General features: G+C 45.3%; 1 protein-coding gene across 1 annotated transcript in view; it reads left to right on the plus strand.

The window, feature by feature from the left end:
• The window catches only part of BTBD11 (BTB (POZ) domain containing 11), a 141697-nt gene that overhangs the window by 103212 nt on the left and 13588 nt on the right, over nt 1-24897 (plus strand). Inside the window, exons 6-12 of the mRNA XM_010284813.1 lie at nt 1266-1431; nt 4813-4902; nt 8091-8192; nt 9307-9400; nt 9510-9645; nt 11325-11545; nt 13009-13187. Of these exons, the coding sequence (XP_010283115.1) occupies nt 1266-1431; nt 4813-4902; nt 8091-8192; nt 9307-9400; nt 9510-9645; nt 11325-11545; nt 13009-13187 (988 nt within the window). The remainder of the gene's footprint in view (nt 1-1265; nt 1432-4812; nt 4903-8090; nt 8193-9306; nt 9401-9509; nt 9646-11324; nt 11546-13008; nt 13188-24897) is intronic.

Below are 24897 nucleotides of genomic sequence, written 5' to 3' on the forward strand. Positions count from 1 at the left end.
TACACCTGCTTTTATATAAACAGCATATTTGTTGCATACTGCTGTTAAATATTAAGCAGTGTTATATATTTTATAAAGCTCCGATAAAGCACTTTGAAGAAGAAATTCAAATGATAATGATGTGCTGTTTATATTTTTCTTCTGGTTTGCTGCCTTTTTTTACATATGAAATAGAAAACAAATATTTGATGTATGTTTGACTTTCTCACTTTTGATCTTTATTTTGTTTTTCATTCGTAAGTAGCCCTCATTTTCTGACCTAGCATTTTTGGAGAATGAAAGAGATGTTTTTCCACACAGTCCTTTATCCATAGTTCACACCAAAAGCACTGTGGATTGGGACTCCACCCTCTCCCCAGACACTCCTCAGCATGAAAGAAAAGCAAATCTATCTTTTAATAAGATGAAACCGACTTGGATAAACATCAGATTGGAATTGCCTGGCTCTCTCTGGAGCTGTAGATTCACATCTTGGCTAAATAACTCCTAGCCCTTCTTCCATTTGAAATGGATATTTTGAGCAGTTTACAGTTTGGGGATCTTTTGAATAAGACCTTAAAAGAATGACATCCCATCTGTTATGCACAGCCAATAAGAATTCATGGTGTTTTGCCACAATTACTTGGCAAGATTGCCTTCTCCTCCCGGATCAGATGGTGCCCTGCTTGTCTGCAGGTGGCTCTGCTTGAGCAGGGGGGTTGGACCAAATGACCTACAGAGGTCCCTTCCAATCTCAGCCAGTCCGGGATTCTGCAGCTTGTCCTTTCTGCTCCAAAAAGGCTTTCCTGTTACTGGGGCTGAGCTGGTAAGATCCTTGAAGGCATTTGGAGTGACATTATTTTCTCTTTGTTGTATTGTCAATGATTATATATCCACTTGATGTAAGTTCAAACCTTATCGAAGCTACTGAAACTTTTCAGAGATCGGGCGACCGGATAGCCTCTCCATGCAGAGAGAGCTTGCAATGGGAATGTGTTGTGCATTGCTTAAACAGGGAAACAAAAACAAGTGACAGCTGTGCTTTTTTTTCCCCAGTATTTTATAAAATGTGTAACTTGTCCCATGAAAGATAGACCAAGGGCAATCTCCATTAGCTTGCATTAGCATTTTCCATTCAGTCCTTCCCTTGGACATACAGGTCAAAGGTGAATGAATGCGTACATGAACTACGTCCTTCAAAGATAGGGCAAAGTATTATTTTCCTAGGAACAGCGAGGTCTGTCCTCTGATTGTCCTCTGAGCGAGCTTATTTCTCATGTCCACAGAATCGACGACTGTTTTTGTGCATCTCGGAAGCTGGATGCAGTTGCCACTGAAGCGAAGTTCAAGCAGGACCTGGGTTTCCGGATGCTCAACTGTGGCCGAACGGATCTGGTTAAACAAGCCATATCCTTGCTGGGGCCGGATGGGATTAACAGCATGAGTGAACAGGTAACGAGATAGAAACGTAAAGAAGCAACAGTGAAATGTGAGAGTTTTTTCTGCTTATCAAAGAACATGAGCCCCAGCTTCCAGCTAAACATAGGCAGGACCTTAATGCTTTCCCTGCATTACTTAGCATTGAGTTAAAGCACCGCCAGGTGAACATATACATTAAGTTTGGTCTTTTTGAGTTGTATTGATTCATTGGTACTGAGGTAATTCAGCATGAGGGCGAATCTGTCCCCTTCAGTCTTCTTAACAGTCAACTGAGTTGGGTGAAGCCAAAAGAAGATCCCAAGAGAGCTTAGTGTTGATTCTGATACTTAAAACAGCTTTAATGCCATGAACAGTGTTGTGGGGCAGGGCTTTGTGAGGTGAATGTCCTTCCGCTGAACACTGTCCTGGGATCTGCAAGGCATTTCACATGCACCACCAAACCTCGGCAGGAAGCGGGTAATCACCAGCACTCTTTGAGTTGATCCCAGTTAGAACTGACCTTACAGATGTGAAAATCTCTCTGCAGTGTTACCCCTCTGTTAGTCATTGTGGCCAACATCCACCAACTGAGGAGACGAAATTTCCCTGGAGTTACATCTCCACAAGGCTGGTAGTTGTGTCTGGGGATAAACCCGCCTCTGCGGTTGCCTACCAGCAGCAGTCTGTTGGACTATGATGCTCAGCAAGGTCATTCCCTCTTCCCAGAGGGAAATGATGGCAATGGATGCTACCATTTTCTTTTGAAATGGAGTTCCCTTAATTTTTTGGTGCCCGTGGTGAAAGTGTCACTGCACGTTCGCAGAGCTCTGGCATCCCCTTTGGCAGAAGGCAGGTGGCTGCTACCCCTGAGGTGGTCGCGTGGGACAGGAGCTGGGTTGTAAGTGGGTGTAGGTCTTCTGAGATGAAAGCTGCTCCGGGAATGCGAGTTACGTTGCTGTTCTAGCTTCAGTCTGAGCCAATATTGTGGATTCGTTTGAGAAAAGCTTTAGAAGAGGGCAGTGCTCCCCCCAAAAAAACCTGTATCAGAGAGCTCATTCCAAGGTTCATACCGTATACTTTTTAAAATTATTATTATTTTAAGTTAGTCTGAACCTGGAAACTTTTCACAGCGTGTTTCCTCTGTCCTCCAGGCTGAAAACTGGGAACACTCTGGCTTGATTCGTCGAAGTACCTAATCATATGCTTAACTCTGAACACATGCTTACATCCTGCTTGAGTGAAAGTTAAGCCTGTGCTTAAATACTTTGCCGGATCAAACATCCCACATCTGGTAGGATCCCACATCCTGCAGGACAGAGCCCGAAGTGATACAAGGCTGGAAGAGAGAGAGTAATTTTTTTATTTTGCCAGAAGCCCTTTGCGTGGATGGTACACATTGTTACCGTGTTCCTGTGTGTCTGTGTGTCAAACACTACCGATGGGCTCATTAAAAACCCACTCCTCCCCTGGGCAAAGAAAGCGGGGCTGAGCGATGCTGCAGCACGGGCTGAGCTGCAGAGCAAGCCGGGGGGGGACTGGCAGAGGCGAAAGCCTCAGGGACAGCGGTGCAAGGAGAGAGGAGGTTAGAAACCTCATTAACTCTTTAAAACCCTGACACTGCAGCATGACATTCTGGGCCCCTTTTAGTCCCCGCTGAAGACCCTCTTCAGTGTCAGCAGGGCCAAAATATCCCGTGTGGTCGCCAGGCGGGCCCTCCGCTCTGGAGGTTCCTGCGGGGTTCCTCGCCATGGCTGCCCACATGCTGCGTCTTGCTGGGGCGAGCGCGAGCGTGAGCGTGGGGTTCTCAAATTCTTCAGGTCTGATTAGACCCCTTGTGCTAAACGCTTGATTTAATTATCGAATGACACCACTTGGAGAAATTGAAATAATAGTTGAAAGAACATGTATTTAATTTTAAGCTGCCATCTTGTCCCCATGTTTCAAGGCCCAGATGCAGTTTTTGTAATTCTCATGGTCCTGTTTGTTCCTGTAGCGTTCGTTGACTGCCAAAGGAAATGTTTTGCTACTGACTGTAGCTGAAGTAGTTTAAAGTTCTCTTTGCAAGTAACTTCAAGTCACCCAAGAGCTCTCCTTGCCTGGGGTGAACTTGGTTTTTTCTTGGTAATGGCATGAGGCCCCAGATGCCTATTCCCTTCCTCCGTGTCTCCAGAAGTACGCTGCGGATTTGATCCTGTGATATGCTCAATGTATTTCAAGTGGACTCTTAAGTACCTTGCAGGGACAAACCTTAATTTATATTTTCTCTGCAAGGGCAACCCTTCCATACATAAGCACCCACTACCTCTAGCCCTGCATGCAAACAGGAAAAATGGGGTAGTTCAGGAAAAATAGTAGTGTTGGGCTCTTGCTAGGAAGAGCAGTGTCATGTCTCTGTGTCTGGCCGTGCTGGGCATCTCCAGTTTCTCTGAAAATAATTTCACTTCATGGCAGCACTGAGGTTAAACAGCAAATGGGCTATTGTCTGACAGCAGATTTACCAGAGGACCTCGAGGTAGGCTATAAACATGCATTAGAGGTGGCTGTGTCCTGTGGTAGATTTACTGCGAAACAACTGGTGGCTGTTGATCAACACCCCTACTATATTTAATAAGCAACTTTTTCTGTTATAATTTAAAGTAGATTTTCATGGTTTAATCAGGACTCATTACTACAGCCACAGTAATACTTAAGGGAAATTGTGATCAGCCGCAGCAGGTATTTCAGATTAATACAAATTGCATTGTGGTGGTTCTGTAGTGAAGGGTCACTTAATCTACTTTTCCTCCAAACAGGGACATGATTTCCTAGAGCCAGCAACTTGTAACAATGCTGTCTGGCATTTCATTTAAAATTAAATCCTTGTTTGGTAGGGAGTGGTATACAAAGGCTTTAACTTTCCATCCCTTTATGGTATCTGCATTGAAAAAGCTGTGCCTCAATGTAACCTATCTTAAGAGGAGCTTGAGACATTTTTAAAGGCTCATTTGGTAATTAAAAAGTTAGATTTTATGAAACTGTGATCATAGAATTACTTTCTTTTTAAAATACCCATGGAAATACAGTTGCTTTAATAAAAGCATTTCTCTGCTGGGGCCCCAAAGACTTAAGATGCTGAGTTTAGTATATGAAGATGGAGGTGAGGCTCACGAGCCTAGTTTTACTCACAATGCTGAGGATGCCAAGGATAACATGAATAAAAAACAGCCAACCCAAGGACAACAAAAATGGAGATTTTACAAAAACGGTTGGCTTTTGCTGGTCTGAGGGGCGTGTCTGTAACAGAGGTAATGGCTTTCGTTAAATACGTACTGTTAGTCTTGATGATATGTACTTAAATAATTGTTTGAAAAATCAAAGAGCATTCTGTGTTAAATTTATCAATTCCTTTGTTTTTTAACTCCAAAAAATGACTAGGGCATGACTCCACTGATGTATGCTTGTGTCAGGGGTGATGAGGCTATGGTGCAGATGCTGCTAGATGCTGGAGCAGATCTGAATGCTGAGGTGAGGACTTTTTGTTGGTTGTATCGTTGTTCTGTTATTTGTTTACATCTTAAACTACCCCCTGAAACTGTAGTGGAGGGAAAATCCCAAGGATTAAAAAGAAAATAAATTTGTTTTACCTTGGATGACACCACTTGAAATGAATAGTGAAATCCAACTGCATTAGGTTGACATTGGGATTCACTGCACAGAAGAGGCCAAGGCATCGGACTTACCCCACAGGTAATATTGATTTAGTTGTGTTTGGACACTGCAAATGAATACAGGCATTAGCACTAGCACGGAGCACAGCTCTAATGGTATTGGAAGGACTCCCTGAATCTCAGCTGAGTTAAAATGAAGAGGGTGAAAGAAATACCCATCTGATAACCTGCCAATGCTTGAGCATTTCTATGCATTGGGATGTTCCAGCTAAGCATCCCCAGCACACAAGTGCAATGTAGGATCCACTGTTTTGTTTTATAAAGTGCTTTGGGCTAAAAACTGTTGGATGAGGAACTTGAAGCTTCCAGAATACAAATGTGGCTCTGATGAATGCACATCACAAACTTACACAATCTGTCCACCAAGCAGATTGTGGTCGGATTTTGTGCAATGCAGGTATGTACATTTTTAAAGAGCTGTTTGAAAATCCGCAGAAGAATTATTTGTTAATGATTCCAGTTTCAATTTGTTGAGGTCATGAGTAAATTAAGCTGTCTGCTTCACTTATCTGTGTTCCATCTGTTCTGTTTGGACTTGAGCGAGCTGATAAATTGTAGTCACTGCTTTCAGCCAGACGTTTTGCACTGTTAAAAAATCTAATTTAAAAGTAGAAATGGATGTCACCTGTAAGAGACTGATAGTCATTACTATCTGATTGTCATTTGGTGGCTTATGTGGAATCAGCTGATGATTTCAGTTCCACTCTTACCTCTTCTGTCCCCAAATTCAAGCAAACCACTCTCAAGAGCTGGCAATAATTGAATACTCGAACCCTTGTTAGCACTCTCGATAGACAGACCAAAGGCTGGATGGGCACTGGAGACTGATCTCTCCTTTTACCCTGGCTGTGGCTCAGAGGTGAGATGGCATTATTTGGACAAGATTTCATTAGGAGCAGTTCTTCCCAATTGCTCCAGTAATCTTCCAGACTTGAACCAAATTCAAATTTAAACAGTTTTGTCTTCCTGAATCTGCTGACATTTGAGAGAACAGCTCCAGTGCAGAATGTGAACCTCCCCGATTCATTTCTGTAGAGTGTTTGCTCTAAAATCAAATGAAAACACTTTGGGACAAGAACTGTGAATAATTATGATGTGCAATTATAAGATGATTTGTGCACACCACAACCAACTGTGCAAATTGGGCAATTACAGCAAAAAAAAAAAAAAAAGGCAAATCAACCATGAACAAAAATAAATACTCTATCAGGTGCCTGCATCATTTTTCCCCTTTCACTTTGCAAATCAGTTATATATATATGTTTCCAAAAGTAGCCTCAAATGCTGGGTGCCTCCCTTTTTGATTGCCCGTCTTTATCGAAAATTGACTCATTTCCAGATGTGTTGAGAAGCTGCAATTCTCTCTAGAGTCAGTGGGACCTGTAGCTGCTCAGCAAATCTCAGCTGAGGCCTTAAAAGCATTGTCAGCTGCAGGTCTTTTGCAAACACCATATTGACTGGAAAGAACTCTAACCAAAAAAAAAAAGGAGCAAAGGAGTTAAAATGACTTCATTTTCTTTGCCACATGCCATGAGCTGCCCTGAACAGTGGTGGGAATCTGTGCTGGAGGAGGAGTTGGATGTGTTCACTGAACCATGACCCTGCCCATCCCCACCCTCTGCTGCTCTTGCTCCCCAGCCTAAACCCCAAGGCTCGAGCTGCTCGACCCTCTTCCTTCTGAGCAAACCCAGACCCAAGGAAGCCTCCTGCCTATGCTCGGACACCGGTGCACTTTGAGTTCTATTTTTGGAAAATCTGGGCAATAACAGCTAGGTGCTGGTGCAGATCTGCTCCTTTGGCAAGCTACAGGATCTGCATGGGCTCTTCAGATTTTGCCGGCACCCCTGTCCTTGGGATTGAGGGCCTGGTCGTGTGCTTCCAGCAAAACACTGCATGTGGCGCTTGGAAACGCGAGCTGCTAATGCAACTGAGCACTTGGTGACTGGCCCTGCTCCCCTACGTGGGTAAAAGCACTTCAGATAAGGCGGTGAAAGCATAGCTGGTTGATGAGACAGAGAGATGGTGCATCTTCTACTCTGATTTTAGTCTTCCTCTGAAGATCAGTAATAAGATTTTGAACTTTAGTGTCACACACCATCTGAGTGTGCAGTCTTGGATTGCAAGCGTTCATTAGATTTTACCGTCTCTGTGAACCTCATCAATATTAATATCCCCATCTTTAAGACAGGGAAACTGAAGCAAAGAGTGGTTATTCATCTTCCCCAGTGTCTACATTAGAGGCACCAGGCACTGCAGCATAGAAAATGGAAGGAGCAATGTGAAAAATATGAATTTGTTTTCTAAGGATGTAGTTTGCATCTCTTTTCACTGTTGCCACCCTGCTCTTTTAACTCAACTCAGACAGGAGAAGGCAGTAAAAAGGAGTTTTCTTAAAACAGCTCTGAAATGCCGCTCTGCCCCATCACTTCTCATCTGTCTTTTTAACCTCAGTGGGAGAGGAGGAGCCTGGAAGCATATCTGTGAACTCCTAGGGTAGGGCTTGTGATGTCTCACTTTGTGGCAGTGACAAAAGTCATACTGATTTATGTGGAAAGAATTTCTTTGGGCCTGGAGCAATCCCAAGACCCAGGGCTGTTGGTTGATACATGGTCTGGAGAAGTCAGTGGGAGCAGTCCTTAGCTGTAAGCATCCTGATCTGTCCCTGCTTCCCCAGTGTGTGCTGCTGTAACCAGCTGTGGATGTTTTTGACCTTGTGCAAAAGTATCTGATGGCCAGTGGTTTAGATGGAGCTACAGTAGTTGGTAAAAAGACTTCATTTGGTATGAACTCTATTTAAGCTGTGAAATCAGCATGAACAGTTTTAATATGGAGAAAATTTTCACAGGAAAAAAATGAAGCCAATTATTTTATAAAGCACCTTTCCCAGGTTTTCTATTTCACGTACTTCCTCACATGCCTGGCTTTCAGGCAGGTTTAATTTTATTACGTATAGCTCTTTAAAAAATAACTTTAATTTGTTTGTAGGTTGTCAGTACTGCTCATAAATACCCATCCGTCCACCCTGAGACCCGCCATTGGACAGCTCTGACATTTGCTGTGTTGCATGGACATATTCCTGTAGTTCAGGTATTATTGTATTTCCCTACCTGCATCTCATTCTTTTGTTTCTCCTCTTCAGTTCTAATTGCATCCATCTCAAACCAGTATCCTCTTGTCATACTCATATTGGTTATTTCTGCTTCTTCTAGAGTGTACTGATATATAATAGACCTATTATATAAACGAATACAGTGCTCAAACCTTAACCAATATGAGGGTTTAAATAGGACAATTTTAAAGCAAAGTTGCACCAAAGAAAGTCTGACAACTCCTTGTGCTCCTTCCTGACCACTTGTTTTATATGTTTGTTTATTCATTCATTACACTTTCTTACACTGAGATATTTGAGCAAACACAAAACCACTGCCGTGGTGGGGGAGAGGTGGACAACAGCCCTTGTGCTGCTCTGAAGGGGGAGAAGCACTCACTCTCCTTACCCCATCGAGGTACCATGTGGGATGTGCTGGTTCTGTGCTTTGGCATGTCAAAAGTCAAGAAGGTTTATTCTTCAAAACAGCTGTGTCTATGGCACACTTAATGAAGTGCCAAAACTGTGAAGGCCTTAAGACAGAAATGGCCAAGAGGGGGCTGGAGCACAGGCTCCATCATGCTCTCCTTGGCCGTTTTTGTTTTCAGCATTGTTGTTATTTATGTGGAAGTGTCCCTGAAGGAGATCACAGCTTTTGGACTCATTGCTGCAATTGGTTCTTAAGAACTGCCTTTCTTTTGGCCATGTCTTTATATAAAAGATGGAGGCAATTGAAATCTGATCCATTTTAGGGTGGTACTGGGCTTCTAGAAGACTGTGAAGGAAGGATGCTTGTTGGGCTAATTTTCAGTACTTCCATCTTCAGTGCATTACTTCCTAACCCTGACCTTACCCCATTTCCCATTCAGAAACACTGGGTTACACTTTTTTGGCTCTGAAGTTGGACACTAGTGCTCCTGGTGTCTGGCAGCATAAAATGAGCGAAAAAAGGAATCAGTTCGCCTCTGTGAAACAATGGGCGGAATTTGCATGTCACTTGTCTCCATCTGGTTTGCAGATAACAAGAAGCATTAGACTCTCATTCGTCACTGTTCATGAACTCTGAAGGCTGTGATACCCCCAGTTGCTCTAAATGATGAATTTTCTTTCTAGCTGTTGCTGGACGCTGGAGCAAAGGTAGAAGGTTCCTTGGAGCATGGAGAGGAAAATTACTCTGAAACTCCTTTACAGTTGGCAGCAGCTGCTGGTAAGGACTTTCTCCTCCCACTGTATTAAATTCTTCAGGTGGGGTCTGTGCTTTAGGTGAGCAAATACTGGATTTTAAAAGAAGTAAAAATGCATCTCTTGACTTGCAGGAAATTTTGAATTAGTCAGTTTGCTGTTGGAGCGAGGAGCTGACCCCATGATAGGAACAATGTACAGGAACGGCATTTCCATGACTCCACAAGGTGACATGAACTCTTTCAGTCAGGCTGCTGCACATGGACACAGGTAGAGTGGGAACAAGTCTAGTGGCATCCTCCAAGTACTTATTTTTTGCCTGGGCGTCCGGTTTGAGCAGACAGGTGAAAGTTCTGCATGAACAATTGAACATGCCACCAACTGAGCAGAGATGTAAGGCTTTTTGCTAGCATGTGAATTTAACCAGTTGGTGGTACAAGCTGCTTTTTGATAGCAGATTTTTTAAAAAAAAAGGAAGGGCACTTCTTGTGGTGTGTTGCAATGAGATGTTTGTTAAATGGTAGCTGATGTGACGGCAGAAAGGAATGCCAAAGACACTCCTTCTGAATTTCTTGTTGATGTATTTCTCAGGTTTGGGGCAGATTGTGTCTGTACTGCTGCAGCCTTAGTTCTTGTTGAACAGAGTTTCTGCATCTGTGTTTACTGCAAGTCCTGTGTGCCTTAATGTTGTATGTATGCTGTGAATTAAAAAAAAAAAAAAAGTAATGAAATGAGCACCTGGCATGCATGATCTCGCAATGCTCAGGAGTTGACTGCAGTGTAATGGATTAGTATTATGATCTTCACGTTCCTACTTTTCTGATTGTAGCCGTCCAGAGGAACATAGATACAGGTTAGAGACAGTACCTACCGTCTGTTTGCTTAGAGACAAGCTGCCAGTCTAACAACATGCTAACGGCATGTCAGGGCGGGTTCGCACAATGCTGCCCATCTGGAGCCTGCAAGCGATCCCTGGGACAGAGAGGACAGTTTGGTTATTGGAGTCTCTTGTTCCCTGCTCTGGCCTTGCTGCCAACTGGCGTGAGTGGGAGCCCCGTGCCCAAGGAGGACCTGGGGCTCTCCTCAGCTTGACTGCTGGCTATGCATGTTGCAGGCTCTGGCTCTTATGTTCCTACCTGTACACCACTCACACACGCTCCGTCCTCCTTCCCTCTCTGCCCCAAACTTGTTTGAGACACACCATGCCCTGATGCCACCCCACACCAGGGTTTGAGCAGGTACAGGAAGGATGTTGGAGTACAAGGGAGGTGGGATGGAAGCCAGCCTGGTTTCTCTTCTCACAGCTGCAGAAGCCAAAAGCGACTGTTGAGATGATGAGGTTACGCTGGTACAACTCTGAAGGCACCAAGTCTCTGAGTTTGGGCTTTGCTATTTGATGGCCCAGCCAGTTCAGTGGCTTTGCAGAGAAGTCCCAGATGTGCTTGAACCTGCCCTGACTGGCCTCGTTGAATGTCTAGCTGCACCAGCTTTCCTAGACTGCTTTGAGTGTTAATTGAGTGGTGGTGCTTTCAGTAGCTCCAGGCAGCTCCCTTCTCAAGTGGCCTCCATGGTGAAAGTCCTGAGAGCTTGTCCAGAGGCACCTCACTCAGCCTTTCCTGATCGTGGGAAGGAGTCTGAAATCATGTTTAGCTCATGGGTCTCTGTTCCCATGAGATGCCGCCATCATGCGACATCTGTACAGTTCCTGTTATGACAGCAGCGTCGTGCAGACGTGGCCCAGGCAGTGCAGGTCGGCTAGCAGGAGCAGTGACTGCCTCAGGTCTGCTCTCAGCTGGTCCTGCCATTAGTTGCAGTAATCTCTTGGGTAGTTGTCCTAACTTGCCATGTTGCAGCAAGTATCCTGAGCACAACGAAAGCCTAGCCGCTGATTCTGCTCTCCCACCCTCTCTTTCCCCATCTCCCTCTCTCTGTCGTGCTGTGATTGACAGGAACGTCTTTCGTAAGCTGCTTGCTCAACCAGAGAAGGAGAAGAGCGATATTCTGTCGCTGGAGGAGATCCTGGCAGAGGGGACGGACTTGCCTGACTCAGCAGCAGCTCCGCTCTGCGCCAGCCGCAACAGCAAGGCCAAGCTGAAAGCCCTGAAGGAGGCCATGTACCACAGCGCCGAGCACGGCTACGTGGATGTGACCATTGACATACGGAGCATAGGTCAGTCCCAGCGCCCTCTCCTCTCCCTCCGGGGAGGGGCTGCTGTAAGAAACATGCTTCCCTTGACGGGCTGTTGCTGAAACAGCCCACGCTTGCATCTTCCTCAATCCCTGTGGAAGTAGAAGGTGATGGGGGATCTGGCCTGTTCCCAGCCCATTTTGTCTCCACAGTGTACCCAACTCGGGGGCCCCTGGCACTTTTCTGCAGGATGCAGTGGCTTCCACCAGCAGCCCACTTCACTCTGCTTTGCAGAGCATTAGCTAAGGCTCTGGAGCAGTGTTCAGCTCTTGTGGGCCACCTCCAACAGCTCTTCTTTTGTACTCCACCATAAAGCACTCCACCATTAAAACATATTTATTTTCTGAAGTTTGTAAGCCTCAGAGAACAGGAGCAGGGAACTGGCTTCTTGGTGTGCTAACTGTGCCAACATGTGGCTTGAACATCATACTGGCCTGTTGGGAAATTGCTTCTGCCCATGGGGAGGGTGGCTGGGTGGCGCAGAAGGAAATCGGTCTGAACTGTGTGTTTACCATCCTTGCTAACCTGCATTCAGAGAGAGACCTGGGTGCCCGGTGGGTGCCCAGCGTGCCTCTGCCCGCTGGAGTGCTCCAGCCCTGCAGACATCCGGCATGGGTCAGGGCATGCGGTGGGCTGAGTGGTGGCTCTCCAGGTGGGCTGAGCAGGCAAAGCACCAGGTGATGAGGGAGAGGAGAGCAATGGGGCTGCTCTCCAGGTGCTGGACGTATGCTGAAGTGGAAGGAAAAACCTTTTGTAGCCAAATGCCAGACTTGTGTTTCCTCCCACTCCATTCTGCAAGAGCAGAAACTAGGTCACCTCCAGCTTAGTGCTTGCAGAGATACATTAGCTCGGTGTGCTTTCATGCTTAGTGCATGGAAGCAGTTCCCTTTAAGTTCCTGGAGAGTGGTTCTGCCACGACAGACTGCTTGAAAAGGCTGATCTGCTTAACTTGCCCAATGCTGTTTAGGGAAAATAGTAATGATCAGGAGAGGACATGGGGTAGTGCTTAAAGAAAGTTTTAATCTGAAGACCACCAGTTTGAATCCAGGTGGGTAGTGACCAAAATAATTTTTTTTACTATTTAATGGCTCTCCAGGGCCATATTCAAACAAATGAGCTAGTGTAAATCTAGTTTCCAAAAGGCTTTTGCATTACAGAGCACCACAGCAATTACCACAAATTGGCAGTCTCAGCAGAGAAGCTGAAGGCTAGATGAGCAGAGAGACCACAGTCTTTTAGCATTTGGAGGAGAGCCTCTTGTGCATTAGGTCTGGGATGTCCTGATAACCACCAGCCTTCTCAATCAGGGATAAATAGGAATTTGATTTCTAGGGCTATTTGGAAGCTTTTGCTTAAAATCTTCAGATTAACATAGCTAAAGGTAAAAAACCAGAAGGACAGATCCTTCTCTAAAGCTAGGAATGAGCTCTGTCCTCTGTCTGTAGGCGTTCCCTGGACGCTGCACACATGGCTGGAGTCCTTGCGCACGTCCTTCCAGCAGCACCGACGACCCCTCATCCAGTGCTTGCTAAAGGAATTCAAGTCCATTCAGGAAGAAGAGTACACAGAGGAGCTCATCACACAAGGGTTGCCTCTGATGTTTGAGATACTGAAAGCCAGCAAGGTAGGATAAATTATGTGTTTTAAAGGAATCAGCCTCATTCCCATCCCATAAGACACAAAGCTTGCAATATTGTTTTTGCACAGCTGTCCCGAAACTTTTTTAGAATGTATAGGATTATTACTATTATTTTATTTGTATTATGCATCTGAGGTTTTTTTCACTGCAGAAGCATGGATTAAAAACACACAAGCTAATCACATCTCCTGCTAGAGCAGCTTAATACTGATGCCAACAATAAGCTGGAGAGACAACAGAAGCTGATGCATAGTGATGAAATTTAAGTCAAAAGGATCACTGCAGTATGGCAAGAAAAGTTACGCTTAACAACTAAACCAACTGAAAGAGTAACTTTACCCAGCTTGTTTTACAGGACCATACAACAAAGCTAATATTCATGTTTGCTTTGAATTTCTTTAACCTCTCACATGACTTTCTTTTCCCTTCATGTGGGATTTGGACTCTTAAACTTGTGGGGAGACTGGTTTCTACAAGCACACACAGGGTAATTTTTTTAAATCTTCTGTGTGAGTGTTTGTACTTGCAGCCTCCCCAGATTTATTCTTTCAGCTGGCATTTTCTTAGCCAGACAAATCATACGAACAGAACCTTTTGAGGGAGGGAGGTACCATTGGTATGCGAGTATAATAGCAAAGGGGATGATCATGGGGCCCGCAAGGAGAGGAAAATGTCTTACCTGGTGAAGGCTGGATACCCCCTTTTAAAACTTGTTATAACCAACAGTCTCTTCACTACTGGTCCTCCTGACAGCCAGTCACTCCCAAGGAATGCTCTGTCAACTTTACTGTTACCAGAAAATCATTTAGTGAAGAAAAGCATGAAAAGGATTTGATTGCTGTTCTTTTTCTCGTGCACCACAATACATGTTGGTATGGTATTCCTGATTGTTTAACTGGGAAACAAGTAGCATTTCTCACCCAACTCTACATGTAACAGCAAGGAGCAAGTAATTTTTAGCACCTGCAGCAATAACATAAATAATGTGAAAAGGGAAGAGGTTCTGGTGCTCTATACTGAAAGGTTCCAGACTTAGTACAGCTAGGGAAAACCTACATGGATTTATTTCTTGTATCCTGCTGCAAAAGAGGGCTTGGACTACAGTCCCAAGCAAATCCTGAACATTTGTTCCAGCAATTGTTCTGATTTTTGCTCCCACGAGCCTTCCCTTTGGGATTAGTTTGTATTGGATGGGTATTTATGGAGAATATTTGAGATAGCTTTTAGGAAATCATTCCAAATCCTAGGATTTGTAGATTCCTTGTTCTGAACTTGCTTGGGCTAATGCATGTTCATCCAGAAAATACCAGCAAGGTGCTGTTTGATTTGAAAGCTTATGTAAAACTAATTGTATTGAAAACTTAATGGACATTAAGTTTAGGCCTTGTAATCTAGGATGAGGGATGGCTTTAATTGCTCTTCTCCTGGGTGGCTGAAGCCAAAGCCAATGATCATTGTTAGAATAAGTTATTTACGTAGGGTTATACCTCTGGGACATGGTAGACTCTTCCAGAGTCTCTTGTAGGAGACATGGAAACAAATAAGAGTGCTACCTTCTGCTTTGGGTTCACTTAAAACCTAAAATGTGAAATACCACAAAAAACCCTACATGAAAAAGAAGAAATCTGTGCTGATCTTTATTCCTGCCTCTGAGCCTAGGGGAGCTGCCTGTCTTCACTCTTCATGAGCATGCATATTCAGAAACACACACATACACTGCTTCATATTCTTAGAAAAATAATGAATCATTCTGGGATACTGTAAGGGTTTACAAATTGTCTGCAAATGGCATGAATTATTGCAGCGGTCTTGTCCAAACAGCCTCTCACAAAGCTCTCACAGACAGAAAAGAGGACAGACTGTGCAACCCTTTGGAAGGAATCAAAATAAATTCATTTGTAGGAGAATGAGCCAATAAAAGTTCTCCCTGGTCACTCCGTAGAAGGCAGCCGAGGAAAGCTGAGATTCAAAGGATCTTATGTTCTCCTCCTCTGGAAGGGCTGAGAGCAGAGGCTATTCTTTATATACACCCATAGAATGGAAATCTCCTTTCAGAGGTGCAGAAGGGCCATAACTGTGGTTCACATCCCTCTCAACAGAAAGTTGTAAAGCTCTGCATTTTGTAGAGCTGTGGGGAGAGGAGTTTGATTTCCCCACATGGACATCCTTTTCCCTCTGGGCTGGGAACTTCGAGAGAGATTACGATTCTGGCTAAACATCACAGTCGGGCCTAATACATTTCCTTAATGAGTTTTTCAGGGCAAAAAGTATAAGATAAGCAACTAGGAAGCACAGTGCCACTTAGCATTTCTTGGCTGATGTAAAACAAGATGTCCCATTTGCTACATATTGTGATGCTCGGTATATTTTGATTGCATGGCAGCTTGCACCTAATAGAAATGGCATTTTGCATTCCTATAAATACTTCCACTGTCCCACAATCTCAGAACAATTTACAAATATTAATGAGTTGAGACATGGAAGAAGATCTTATCCTCCTTTTATGAACAGGGAAACTGAGGTAATTAAACAGGCAGATTTTCAGCACCTTATAGAGTGACAGTGTCAGCCTCAGAAGCTGTGACAACCTGGAAAAGCCAGACAGCATTTTGTAATTTGAGTAGAAAAATTAAAAGATTAAAGAAAAAATAACCAATACCTGCAAGATATGTATATATGGATATATGTAATCCCTTTTGTCTTACAGATGATTTTTTAAATGCCTGTTCCTAGAGGGTCCAGATGAGAGGGTTTATGTGGGAGCTCTGCCACGAGCCAGCACTGATGCTGGTGTCCTGCAAACACCATTGGATATATGTAATCCCTTTTGTCTTACAGATGATTTTTTAAATGCCTGTTCCTAGAGGGTCCAGATGAGAGGGTTTATGTGGGAGCTCTGCCACGAGCCAGCACTGATGCTGGTGTCCTGCAAGGTGGCAGGGTGGCACTCTGCTCCCATTTACGTGCTGGGACACTGACAATAAAAATAAAAATACATTTTCAGAAATCTTGATGCTCGAACACAGAACAGCAACAAAAATTGGCAAATCAGGCAAAACTGGCTGAGCTGAAGTCCCTAGTTTTATTGCCTCTCTTGAAGCTGTGAAATAAGCAGGGGAGAATAGGGCATAAGTTGCACACCGGTTGTTCACTGCTGCACTAAAGCCCTGGAGGAAGACTTCCAAAAGCACAAACGAAGGTTCGATACCCAGCTCCTGGTGGCTTCCAGTGGGACAGAGTGCTTTCATTTCCTTTCATGCCTTTAAATGTCTGTATCAGCTGCACCATAGAGAATTGGATGGAGAGCGGAGAAGTGGCAATACTTCCATGCTGGCAAGGCACAGCTGTGAGAACAGGCAGAGAAAACACTCTGCGCTTGCTCCTCCCACCGTTCCTGCTGTCGTGAAGTGAGTTTGGGTCATTACCAAACCAAAGACCAGAGACAAGGTACTGTGGAGAAAGCAGCATCAGTAGAAAGGACACAGAGAGCTTGGTTTAAAGCACTTCCCTAAGAGCAAGCAAAACTCAAACTGGGAAAGCTCCGACACTGAAACTGTCAATGACTTGGTGGTGGTGGATTTGGGCCACCAGATGAGATGGAAGGGCGCTGCCATTTTGGGATGGATTGAGTCTCTTTGGCAGACAAGCACACAAACATAGCCTGCTATAAGTGGTTTGGGCAGGGCTGCATGAGACGAAAGCTAGAGAGACACTTCTGGGAGTGAGTAGCCCTGAGCTAAACTTCAGCTGCTGCATAGAGCAGATTTGAGTCCCTCAAAGCTAAGATGACACTGAAGATCTTGTTACAGAAGAAGGATGGGAAGATGCAGCCAAATTCCTGCCTGTTGGTATGTGTTGTGCTCTTTGTGGCCTGGGGAAACCTCCAAACTTCTCGCTGGAAGCTCTCCTTTGCCTCCAGCCAAGGCTGATGTTTGCTTTGCCTGAGCTTGGCTCTCAGCTGGATTGCCCTCCTGCCTCATGTTGGGGGACTATATTTGCCTGAGTAGTGGATGTGCTTGAGGGCTGGGCACGACTCGGAGATTGCCCCCCCAATGAGACACTTAAAAGAGCTCATGGAAGCTACACCCAGATCTATGGGCTTGTAGTGTTCGAGGTGGGGCTCGCAGGTCAGCTCTTCCATTTTTGCAGGGAGATTCTCTTGAGGATAACATGCTGAACGTGCAGGATGCTTCTTTGTCCCCTGTCTATGAAAATCCTGGAGCTGTTTCAGTTTGATCTTGACATTTCCACAACCTGAAAAGAGAGAGACTCAAAACCACAACCTTGGAAGTTAAACACATCTGGCCTTTGGAGGAGGTTTTATATTTCCACTCCAGAGCTTGAATTGTCATTAAAATCACCCAGCTCCATACATGCAGATGAGCCAGCACCGTTGCTGGTAGTACGAGGTTATGAGCCAGTTTCATCCACTGCTTTTTCTGTGTACAGAAATTTAGATCAGATTGTTCTTGGCCTAGTTTTTTTGAGAAAAAACAGTCTTTCAGTTCCAAATAATCTCTCTTACAACTTTCTCCCTTCCCCCTGTAGTATGGGTAAGGAGCTGCTATTTGCTGTTCCTTTGGATGCTTTGTGGGCACACATCGCTGAAGTGTATGTTAGTCCCCATGTGCACTGAGCGCAGGTACTGAAGTGTTGTCTGAAGCTCAGCCTGGTACTGGAGGTGCTTCACACTGGGAAAACTTGGGTAAGGACTGCGGGTATTCGTACTAGTGTACTGTCCAAGACAAAAGCAGCTTGAAAAGTCATGGGAGTGGTCCTTCATTGCCCTTTCTCAGTTGCGTTCTTTCTCTTCATCCTTTCCATCAGTAACAAGGTAGTTTGTTTTAAAATTTAGCCCATTAGTGAGGTGTTGATCACACCGTGCAGCCAGGCTTGTTGAAAGATGCAGGAAACTACTTCGCAAAGATGTTTCCTCAGAATTTAAAATTCCTGCAGAGTTTCACAAACTCTACAAATTGTGTTGCTCCCTATAGGCAGCTGAAGAAAGCTGCAGGGGTGCACAGACTCTTTTGGAAGGCTGAGCTGTTTGAATAGCAGCCATCAGTCTGGTGTTGACAGTTACTGAGAACAAATAACAATTCAAAACAGTAACCAGTTTTTAAAATTCCAAAAAGATTCAGGCTTGTGGGTATCTTGAGAAACCTGACCTGTATAATTTAAAAGCTAAAGTACACTTTCAGCAGTGACTTAGCCACTTAGAATCCAAAAACTCTTAGAAAGTAAAGTTTGAGGGTTTTTTTAATGTATCTTTTAAGAAATAGCAGCATGTGGCCTCTGTCACAGGTACAGTAACTACTGAGAAAAAAATGTCGTGTCTCCAACAAACAGAAAGCAGCAGAAAGGGCTGAAACACCGGCCTGTTCTGTTGCAGCAAAATGTTCAGAAGGTGAAGCTTGAGATGGGCATCCTGTTTCTTTATTGCTGTGGTCTTTGTGGATTTAATTCCTCTAAAACAAATGTCGTGAGAGGTTCTTCAGAGAATGTCAACAGACTCAGCTCATGTGTCTGTTCTACAAAGTCCAGGCATGGCGGTCAGCAAACATCAGCTTTCCCCCTTATGTCTGCATGTGACCTAGAAGATGACACTGGAAGATGAAGGAGCTAGAAAATTCCCCTTTTTGTCCCTTGCTTCCTGATGGGCTGAAATGAATATTTAAGCTGGGCTTGAGTGAAGCTGTGTTTTGCTGTATGAAGCCAGACTACCCTGTTCTGCAGGAATTGCTTAGGTTAGAGGGGAGAGGCGAACCCTGTACAGGACATGGGCAAGCACTGGGTCATGGTTAGTAGGGGAAAGCCCCTCCCTTGGGAGAGTACTATGCATGTTTCTCCTGCCTGGAGACGAATCAGGAAAGACCCCTCTATGCTGGGTGAAATTCTACTTCCTTCTTTAAACTGCTTTTTAACAGAAAATTGAGGTTTTACTATAATGACAGGTTCCATTAGAGTATTTGTTCTCCACATAATATTTTACCTTTCTTGAAAAAATTAACACCTGAAAATTGAGTATTTTGGCTGACGATTGAAATATGTAACTGAAGAAAAATGTGGACTTTCCGCAGAGGAGACACACACACCAAAACCTGCACTAAACCCTGAAGACATTCCAGGATGCTGAAGTGCCCACTCACAGCTTTCATGGAGTAGTTAAAGCCCTCCTGTGTGTCAGTTAGTGCCCAGCCTGCACTCAGTGATTGATCTTTTGACTGGGACTTTGAGTGATTTCTTAAGGCAGGTTTCACTGTTCTCAAGTGATTGCAGCGATCTGTAACATTGCCCATTGTCATTTGTAGTACTTCTGTGTCTAAACAGTTCAGAGTAACCAGGACGCAAGTCATCCACACATGTACGTCGTGCATTCTCCATGTGAGATGTGAACGCCAGGTATGGAGTGGCGTGTTAATAACAGACTGTTAACCCCTGCCTCGTGTTTTCATAACGCAGGTTCGGCTTCATACTAACAGGTTTGATTTCCCCCCCCCACCCCACCCCCCCCACCCTCTGTCTGCCTTCTAAAATGTTTCTCTGCCAGAGGCAGGAGCCGTTTCTTCATTTACAATAAATAAATGCCATGGATGTGACACCTGCCCTTTTCTGGGCTCTCACCCAGGGATTAGACTGTGCCCGGGGATCTGAGCTTTTTACATACAATGCACAGCTGTGATATAAAGAGCCTTTTGAAAGGGAGGCTTGGCAGCTTTCCCAGAAACTAACTGAAGGGTCCATTTGTGCCTTACCTGTGATTAATTCTTTTCCGTTTGTATTTGCAGTGGAAGGACTTGAGCCCGGCACTAACAAAACCCATTTTGTTACTCAGTTCACCGCCTCTAACTGTATCTCCAACCTCTGGGGTTTCCTTACCTTTGCAACTGTTGACTAATATTAATTATGTGTATGCTGCTTAATCATCTAGGAGTGACCCTCTAAAGTGGCATTTAATCAGTTTTGAGGCAGCTGGCAAAAGTGAATTATGTGAGAGGACCAGATCAGAAACACCTAGGCAAGGATGGAAAACGTTCAAAGAGACGGCAAAGAAAGTCTCATAGAGTTTGACTGCTCAGGGCTGGGGGTCTGCAAAAAGCCCTCTCTGTTGCTTCACTCTTTATTGGCTCTTTCTGGGAAGAGGGGAGCATAAACAGAGAAATAATTCAAGGGTATCCCAGTGTGTCGTGGAAGGAAGTTCATGGATAAGTCCTCAATGGACTTGAGGTATCCTGAGACTCCACCACTGCTGGAACAGCTGCTGGGGACCACGTGTGAAATGGGTGACTAGAAACAGCTCTTCTGCCACTCTGCATTTAGCAGAGAGCTGGGTGCCCCAGCATCCTCAGGACCAGGGAGGGAAAAGATACCTTTGCCAGCACCCTTGTTCCTTGAGCAGCGCGGTTTCTCTGCACACATCTAGAGATGTGTGTTAGCAGGCAGACACCAAGCCCAGAAGAGTAAGCGTATTACTTTTCTGCCTAATGTGGTGAGCTTTTGGTTTTGGAGTTTTGTGGTGGAGGAATTTGAGGGCCTGGCACTCTTAGGTTGAAACGGCACTGGGCATGGGGGCTGAGCTAGTGAGGGTGGCATCAATAGAAAGAAAAGCCAAAGTACTGCTTGGGATTTCAGAGGCAAAGAAAAGCAGCCTAACTTGTTACCACTATAGAGGGCAGCCGTGTGGAGCTGGTGGGATATCTATAGGATAGCTGTAGCCCAGTAAGGAGAACTGAGCTCTCCAGAGAGATGTGGTATGGGAACGGGGGAGCCTATGAAGAAGAGGCAGCTGAAGCAAAGTGTGATCAGAGAAGAGCAAAACCTTAGCCTAGCTGCTGAATCCAACCCAAGTTTTCCCCTTGAAAGTTTGGAGCATAGCCACCAAGATGACACATATCTTCTACAGCTACTGGAGAAAACTGGCTATGTATTTCCCAGCTTTGTCTGGTACCTTGTAGAACCACATCCCGGAATGGCTAGGCTGGGTTGAACTTGGTAAGCTGGAACAAAGCAAGCCCTCCCAGGGTATGTGCTGAAGTCCGGAGGAGCCTTTCCTGAGTCATGCCACAGACCTTCATCAGATGGCCATTCAGGAAAAAATACCCCTGCACTCCCCACCCAGGTCTTCACCTCTTTTCAGATCAATCAAGTAGTCATCTCTGCTTCAGCAACTTGAAAACCTTCAGCTTTGCTTCAAAAGACTTTATGAATTCCCCTTGCAGTTCAAGTGCATTCACCAGGAATGGGGAATTCCTTTAGATCTCTGCTGAAGAATGCTTTTAAGTCAGGAGACCACTTGCATCTACAAAGCAAAGTTGCTTGCTCACCGACCAACTCTCTGCTGGAAGCACCATCTCCCTCAGAAGATTCACTGCTGTTCCGTGTTCCCTCTTGCCTATCTGTAAACTACCCTATGGCTAGGTAAATATTTTTATTATATCCCATGCCAAGCTTTCTTCCCCCTTCCACAGTAGAAGATGTGCATCGGCTTCCTTTGACTGCGAATGAACGCCAATGTCTGAAAGGAAGCTGGCCTCGCTCCAGATCTCAGCCTCGCACATCCTGGCACAGTGTTTTCCAACATCAGGCTAGCAAGAAAACAAACTTTGGTTTGCTCCTCTGGTGTTAATATCGCCGCCCACAGCTACTAAAGCGAGCTCTTACAGCTGTTCTTTCACAGGCAGCTGGTAGGGTGATGGGATAAATGGGTAAGAATTATCCAGCTTGGTGCTTTAAATGGGATGGACGTGGTAACCAGGGCGGCTTCTGAGCTTCCTGGTGCAGGCACGGTGCAAGGGGGAAGGCTGAAGAGGCAGGACATGTCCTCTTCTCTGCCAGAGCAGTGGTGTTGCCCCAGGTTCTGGACTCCTGCAGTGGTTCCCATTTACTTCACAGGCAGCCCAGCTCAGCCTGCTCCAAGAGTAAGATTTGGTTTAAAAAAGCCAATTTTTTCCCCAGTCATCCAGTTGCAGGCAAAACCATCCCTCTTCTCTCCCCTCTTTGCTGCCTCTTTCTGCCTGGTTTATTGGGAAAGCCAGCAGAGGCTCTGCAGGGAGCAGATTCAGGACCACAGCCCTGTGAGCTCGGCTTCGTGCGGGGTGGTGTGGGAAGCGACATGCTCTGCTGTAATAGCTCACCGCTCCCCGCCCTGTGTCTCAGGGAGAAAACTTGCTGCTGTTCGTTAGCGATGACTCTAAATGAGCACATGCTTCAACTTTCTAGCTCAGCAGATTTTTTGGACTTTCTGCGGCATGCATTGTAAGTATTTAAAGTTATTGACAGAAGCCAAATGTCTCAAACCTCCTGTCTGCCAAACGAGAGCTGTGTCCTGCATTGGAGCTCTGAAACTCTGCCGTGCATTGAGCCACTGTCTGTTTGATGGCCCTGCTTTCTTTGATGCACCGATCCTAAGGTCTCTCTCTCATTGCCCTATCTCTGTTCTGTGTCTTGGGATTTTTAAGCATCTCTTATGTGAACGTATCACATCTTGAGCTAATTAGAGCTTCGTTTACACCAGGTTTTTCACAGGCTTGTGGGCAGTCAGTGGCAAAGTGGCTTTATGATGGGCTTGTATCTGCACACCACAGGGTTCGTGTCCTGTTGGTGATGCAGGGAACTGCCAGTGCCTCACCTCTGTAGACAGGCTCCCACGGGATTGTCCGCATGCACAATCCATTCATCATGCTGGTTGGAGTTAGGAGCAGGGATCCTCTTCTTGCACCTACATGACTGAGATTGACCCATTCGTCCCTGGTCTTGGTGCACCTGGATGTCCTAGTACATGGTGCTGTGGCTTAGATCGGTGAGTGAGACCTCCAGCCCCTATCAAGGCGCTGGGAAGTCAATACCCAGACTTTACATTGGCGCATTCCCATGGGCACCCCTGGAAGGAGGAGATGCGTTGTCTTTATTGATGTATAGGTGTGTTTTTACAAAGCTATTGCCCAAGCACGGGTGTGGCTGGGACTGCTGAATTCACAGACCCACTAAAACCACAGCGACAGACAGGGCCTGTGCACCTCAGCAGATTCAAGAGGAAGCTGCCAGTAGCTATCCTCCTTAGTGCAGTTACTCTGCTTTTATTCACTGTGGGTAAAGGTGAGCGTTGCTTTTCCAATTACGCCTCTCCTCTCCAGAAGCTTCCCTCCGCTCAGAACCGCGGAATTATCACCATCCTCTGTTGTATTTAGTGACTTCTTAGCATCTGCCGGATCCAATGGGGAGCTGCCCTGCTGATAATCAGCATCCCCCCGGACGCACTCCTCCCTGGCTGACTCAGTTGGCCACGGTGCTACGGCACAGTCCTTCTGAGCAGAGAAGCAATTGCTCTTTCTGCCCTGTCTGTCTAGAGCTCTCCCTGCAAGCCCTCCCAGCGGCTGAGTCACTTCCTTCTATAAATCTGGCCTTAAATCTTCCTTTTCTCTTCGCCCTGTGATTCACTCCCTTTGTGAAGTGCTTTGCAGAGCTCTGGCTGGAAGATGCTGAACAGAGAGATGCTCCCAGTGCAGGACGTCCTCCTTGCCTCAGAGCCACAGCGGTGAGCTCCTCTCCAAGGGCTGGTCCCTGTGCCGTGCTAAATGGTATCTCTTAGTATTTCTCTTATCTTAGCATTTCTTTTAATGCTACATCTGACGTAGTAATAGGAGCCAACTCCTGTCTGCAGGCAAGCGCGTGTAATTTCCTTTGACATCAGTGTGTGCCTGTGAGGGCTCAGCTCTACCCTTTTCCCACCCGGTTTGATTAGATGCAGTAAGGGACTCATTACAGGATCTCTGCCACTCCTCCTCATCCCTCGTGGGATTTAAGGAGCACCGCTCTTAGAACTGAGCTGAAATGCGCTTAGAGAAAGGAAAGCTTCAATTTCTGCTCTGTAACCCTGGAGATAGTTTTGGTATAACATCTACACTCTTCAAATTTTTATACTAAGATTATTTTTCTCCCTTGCCTGCTTATTTCCTGGGCCTTGGACACTTTCATATCTAAGTGCCTCACCTTTTTGCCGTTTCCTGGTGTGGAAGGGTGTCTCCAGCCAACATGGTAGTTAAAAGACATTGGCATGAATTAGCTGTGTGGCACCATTGGACTTGGCTAAACCTGCTCTGGTTACCAGCAAAGAGTGGGATAGAATTTGCAAAAGGTTTTAAGTCCTGCTTTCAGCTGTGACTTAGATGGTCAAGCACTAAATCTATTTCATCATCCTTGCAGCTTAGGCATACGAATACTCAAGTTGCTTAGGCACTTAGGAAAGCGTCCTGCGGGTGCCTTGCCTCCGCACCTGTGCAGAAATTGGTAGGGTCAGGGACAAGACCTGGTTCTGTGAAGGTCTGGTGGCTTCCTCAGGGCAGTGGTGCCCAGGCCAGTGCCAGAAGTGTAAAAGCACATTAATGAAACATTTGGGATTGAATGAGGAGATTCAGGGACTGTGATGCTTCTGTCACTCTGTAAGGGAGGGTCTGTTTGTGAGACTGCTGTGCTTAGAAAATGATTGGAGGCTGTGCAGCTATATCTGTTTGTAGCTCTGGGTTTCTAAAATATGACAGATGAGCATTTTCTAAAGAGCAAGAAAAAGTCATTTTCCAGTACATTAAGTTTGCAAATGAAAGTAAATCACTATTGTAAAGGAGCTTTGCTTCTACAGAGGGACAGGGTCTATGGAGTTTGTTGGGGAAAGAAGACCTCTGGTCCAAGGAGAGGACTT

This window comes from Phaethon lepturus, unplaced genomic scaffold, assembly GCF_000687285.1.
Source record: "Phaethon lepturus isolate BGI_N335 unplaced genomic scaffold, ASM68728v1 scaffold1254, whole genome shotgun sequence".
NCBI lineage: Eukaryota > Metazoa > Chordata > Aves > Phaethontiformes > Phaethontidae > Phaethon > Phaethon lepturus.